The following is a 5,000-nucleotide window of genomic DNA, read 5'->3' as shown; positions in this document are numbered from 1 at the left end:
TACACCTACTCTGTGCAGTTTGTGGTGAGAATGTTCACTCCCTTGTTCTCTCTCTCTCTCTCTCTCTCTCATTCACTCTCTCACTTACTCTCTTGCCTCGTCATTTGTCCTTTTCATGTTAGCCTCAAAAACAAATCGTTATTGAGCAGCAAAAGCGCAGTTGCTTTAACGACCACATGGTGGCGCATCGAGACTGATTGCTCTGTTTGTTTTGATACAGTTCCTCGAGAGTCAAGCGTCCATAAAATGGAAAAAAAAAAAAAAATTGTTATTTATATATATGTATGTCATTAGTGATGAAACAGTCATAGTGCTGGTGTTGGTTGTAGAAGTTATGAGTAGGCCAACCATACATGAGCACGTGTGGATGACGTGAGTGTTGTCGGTGCCCTTTGGGCTGTTCTTAAACAGTGTGCTCTGGCTTTTCTCAGGAGGATCCAAACATTCGATGGGCCTCGAGATGGGACTACATACTGGAGTCGATGCCCCACACCAACATTCAGTGGTTTAGGTAAGCTCTCAACAGACTCAGCTGTTTTGTAAACACACACACACACACACACAGCATTCGCAAGTATTCACTCAAATCCATTTGATTGTTCCACACATTCCTGTACATGGTTTACACTCTCTCTCCCCCTCTTTCTCTCCCTCTCCCTGTCCCCCTCTTTCTCTCCCTCTCTCTCTCCCTCTCTCTCTCGCTCCCCCCCTGTCTGTCATGAGTTCTCTGAGATATTTCTGCCCACGTTTAAAGCACTGTTGTTGTTGTTGTTGTCTCTTTCCTGTCTCGGTTCTGACGGCAGTATAATGAACTCCCTGGTGATCGTGCTCTTCCTGTCGGGTATGGTGGCCATGATCATGCTGAGGACTCTACATAAGGACATCGCCCGCTACAACCAGATGGATTCAGTGGTGAGTCCGGAGCTACGTCAGCCCGAAACGGCGCCGACTACAGCCCTGACAGCTCTCTGTCGCACAAACAGCTGTTAACAAGCGGGGTCCAGTCACATCACAGTGGTCGGGCCAGGACAGGACCCGTTAAACACATGAGTGCGGAGGCACTTCAGAACCCATCGCCGTTGGTTAAACCCCCCCCACAACTGGCTCTGTTTACCCTTGGCCTGACCTCTTGTGGTATTCGTGTGAACGGTCTTTTTTAGGTATCTTCGTGTACGAGGTTTCGCCTGTGCGTGTGTTTACGTGTGTGCGTGTTAATTACCGCACATCTGAAGATGTGTGTTTACGCGCTGCGTTTATGTGTCAAACACGTTTACATGTGATCTGGGAGTTTGGGGCGTGAGAACAATGGCGTCACGGTGATGAGGAGTGACAGGTGCCAGGGCCCGTGGCCCCGCCCCCTTGGCTGGTCTTTTGTGTGGGAGCAGCTGCCGTGACAGCGTGGGTCTGGGTTCAGTTAGTGTGGACACATGCGTTACCCCCCCTCCTTCCTCTTTCTCTTTTCCCCCTCTCTCTCTCTCTCTCTCTCTCTCTCTCTCTCTCTCTCATCTTCAAAGTTCTCTTTCTCTCACAATGCCACTCTGTTTTTTTCTTTTTCTAGCTCTTGGGTACTCACAGTGTCGTCCCCCCCCCCTCTCTCTCTCTCTCTTCTTTCTTACTCTCCTTCTTCTTTTTCTGTCTCTCATTTTTCGTACCTGTGTGAAGTCTCTCTGACCCCAACCTCGTCTTTCTCTCTCTCTCTCTCTCTCTCTCCTCCCTCGCTGAGCCGCGGCGGGCCGGGTTCAGGCCGCGTGCGCGTCTCGTCTGTGCCGTCCCGTCACGCCCGTGTTGAGTCTGTGAGTCTGTCTCGCTCGTTAGCAATGACCAGTGAGACCAGCTCCTCAGCATCTCTTACTCTACTAACACACCCCCCCCCCCCAAAATCTCTGGCCTCTCCTTTTGATCTCCATGTTCTCTAATTGGGTCTCAGACCCTTTACTCCACTGCACTGGGATGGGGGCGGGAGGGGGGGGGAGGGGTTGGGATGCCTACTCAAGCTTTTGTTTTGGTTTTTTTTTTCTTTTTTTGTCTTTTTCTCATCGCTCCTTCCCTGTGCTTTTTTTTGTCGTTGGCATTCCCAGGAGGACGCTCAGGAGGAATTTGGCTGGAAACTGGTGCACGGGGACGTGTTCAGGCCTCCTCGGAAAGGGATGCTGCTGTCCGTGTTCCTGGGCTCGGGAACTCAGATCTTCATCATGACCTTCGTCACCCTCTGTGAGTGACGGCTTGATAATTTCACCCCGCTCTGGAAAAAAAACTCTTTAACCTCTGAACTCAAGCCTTTCCTGGATCTGGTGGAAATGCTGTCTAGCCCATCACCACATCAGTACAAAAACAAATATTTTACATTATCAGTTGAACTTGATGGTGTTCGGTATAAATTTATTAATATTAAAACTGTAATATTAACACTAGATGCGGATTTAAAGGTGAGCAGGATCAGTGTACATACCTGTTTATCTCTCTCTCTCTCTGTAGTCTTTGCGTGTCTTGGTTTCCTGTCTCCAGCCAATCGCGGCGCTCTGATGACCTGTGCCGTGGTTCTGTGGGTTCTCCTGGGTACTCCAGCCGGCTACGTGGCCGCCCGCTTCTACAAGTGTAAGTACGAAGCCGCAGAGCGGGAGGTTAACGACCTTTAACCTTTTTAGCTTAACCCCCCCCCCCCCCCACCCCCCCCCAGTTCGGGCCGTCTTCAGCTCGTTAGATCCCATCAGCGTCAGACGAGCGTGACCTCCCGCTGCACCCTTCCTCCGCCGCCCGTTACGTTTCTCAGAACCTGCCGCCTCTCGGCTATGATACCCCTGTCAGATGCCCCTGTGCCATCCAGACTCCTCCCACACCGTCTGGATCTCTTCCCCTGCTTCCATCCACCGCATTAAAGTCTGCCCAGAACTGGCCCTTTAAGTCTGTTTCATTATTAAAGAGCCCAGAACTGGCCCTTTGACTTAAAGTCTGTTTCATCACTAAAGAGTAGTTTAAGTGGCCCATATAGGCTCGGTATGGAGAGTTGTAACATGGACGTTTTGTTTGAAAGGTTAAATGTCGGTCTCGGCGTTTGATGTTTCAGTGTCTGTTTTGTCTCACTCTGGTTTATTAACAGCGTTCGGTGGAGAGAAATGGAAGACCAACGTTCTTCTCACCGCCTTCCTGTGCCCAGGGTGAGCGTTCTGGGTCCTCACGTCAGGGGATTCTCCTCATTCCTTTCCCGCCCCCTTCTTCACGGTTTTGACTGTTCAGCTCCGCGCCAGTATTTCCTGCTTCGTTCATTAAGACTGTCCCTTTTTGGGTCAGCTTATGTGTTTTTGAATGAGTGTCCACTGAATGTGGGTCTGCGCTCCATGTGTGATCTAGTCATGAATATGTTACATATAACATACACATATACCGTGGTCATATCAGTGTCTTAGCCCATGTCCTGGTTCTCGGAGTGGATGGCGGTTTATGTGGTTCACGGCGCGGTCGTGTTTCGGTTGGGCGGCGGCTGATGTGTCTTCTTTGCCTTCCTCTCAGGGTGGTGTTTGCAGACTTTTTCCTGATGAACCTGATCCTGTGGGGTGAGGGGTCATCTGCGGCCATGCCCTTTGGAACCCTGGTGGCCATCTTGGCTCTGTGGTTCTGCATTTCGGTCCCGCTCACCTTCATTGGCGCCTACTTTGGCTTCAAGAAGGCTGTAAGTAAACGCTTATGTCCTCTTCCTCAAAAACTAAACTTCTCTCTCTCTCTCTCTCTTTCTCTCTCTCTCTCTCTCTCTGTCTTTAAACGTTTTCCTCAATCTAAAAACTCTCAGCTGAACTGTAGCCTCTTCGCCACAGTGCCCCTCCTCGACCTCACCCTCTTTTTCTCCCTCTCTCTCTTTTTTTGACTTGAGCTTTTCCCCTTGTAGCTCAGCCTTCTTGCTCTACCTTAAAACCCAAATTCCAGTTCTCTTCTCTGTCCAAGGAACCCCGTTCAGAAGCTCTGACCTTGATTAAGACTCATAAGAGTAGTGATAAATACAGTCACTCTTCTTAAACAAAAAAAAAGCAGCAGAATCCTCCATCCGATAACACTTTTCTGTTTCGTTCCCCAGCCTTTCTCCAGAAGTTTCTCTGATGATTTTTTTTTTTTTTAAAACGAGATCTGTTATTTAACCTCTAGCAGGATCCATCAGCATCCAGTACTGACACGCGTTTTTGGGTTTTTTTTCTTCTTTTTTTTTTACGGTTTCTTTTCTTTAGGCCATTGAGCACCCCGTCCGCACCAATCAGATTCCGAGGCAGATTCCGGAACAGTCCTTCTACACCAAACCGCTTCCCGGGATCATTATGGGCGGAATCCTGCCGTTCGGGTGCATCTTCATCCAGCTCTTTTTCATCCTCAACAGCATCTGGTGAGTTCCGCAGCGCCAAGTCAGCCTCACCACGTGGAGCCGTGCTTTTGTGACTCATAAACTGAGTCATGAGGTGTGTCGTATTTCAGCACAGATAACATAAACGAATGCCCTCCAGCTTTTCCCTTACTATTCATCTTCAGCCTGGTGAATCCATTTTGCATTGCTATAACTTTTTTTTTTTGTTTTTTTTGTTTTTGGGGAAGAAGAACAGTAAAAGCTTACAGTTAACGTGGCAGAGAAGTCACACCAGTGTTACCACACAGCAAAATAAACGGATAATGAGAATGTACGATCAAAGAACAGGAGTCTGTGAATATCTTATTGCGAGTGTGTAGTCCCCGGCGGAGATGATATGCAAGATTTCAGTAAAATGTCAGAAATGAAAGTCAGACGGCGTCGAGGGCTGTCATTTCTGTCAAGTGGACGTAGGCTTAGAGCCCTGCGCTCGAGTCGAGACGGAGTCGGCGACGCGCCGTGAGTGTGTCGTGGTATCTGCGACGTTGACCGTTGTTTTGCGTTTCATCTTCAGGTCCCACCAAATGTATTACATGTTTGGCTTCCTCTTCCTCGTCTTCATCATCTTGGTGATCACCTGCTCTGAGGCCACCATCCTACTCTGTTATTTCCACCT

At 48.9% G+C, this 5,000-nt stretch overlaps 1 protein-coding gene across 1 annotated transcript in view; it reads left to right on the top strand.

Annotated features, from left to right (window-relative positions):
* The window catches only part of tm9sf2 (transmembrane 9 superfamily member 2), a 14,604-nt gene that overhangs the window by 5,457 nt on the left and 4,147 nt on the right, over positions 1 to 5,000 (top strand). The window contains exons 7-15 of the mRNA XM_030780172.1: positions 1 to 24; positions 432 to 511; positions 804 to 912; positions 2,079 to 2,211; positions 2,476 to 2,595; positions 3,098 to 3,155; positions 3,508 to 3,667; positions 4,215 to 4,366; positions 4,899 to 5,000. The exon at positions 1 to 24 is cut by the window's left edge and continues 88 nt beyond it; the exon at positions 4,899 to 5,000 is cut by the window's right edge and continues 10 nt beyond it. Of these exons, the coding sequence (XP_030636032.1) occupies positions 1 to 24; positions 432 to 511; positions 804 to 912; positions 2,079 to 2,211; positions 2,476 to 2,595; positions 3,098 to 3,155; positions 3,508 to 3,667; positions 4,215 to 4,366; positions 4,899 to 5,000 (938 nt within the window). The remainder of the gene's footprint in view (positions 25 to 431; positions 512 to 803; positions 913 to 2,078; positions 2,212 to 2,475; positions 2,596 to 3,097; positions 3,156 to 3,507; positions 3,668 to 4,214; positions 4,367 to 4,898) is intronic.

The sequence above is a fragment of the Chanos chanos genome, chromosome 7 (genome assembly GCF_902362185.1).
Source record: "Chanos chanos chromosome 7, fChaCha1.1, whole genome shotgun sequence".
Taxonomy (NCBI): domain Eukaryota; kingdom Metazoa; phylum Chordata; class Actinopteri; order Gonorynchiformes; family Chanidae; genus Chanos; species Chanos chanos.
This window is presented reverse-complemented; position numbering and strand designations above follow the sequence as displayed.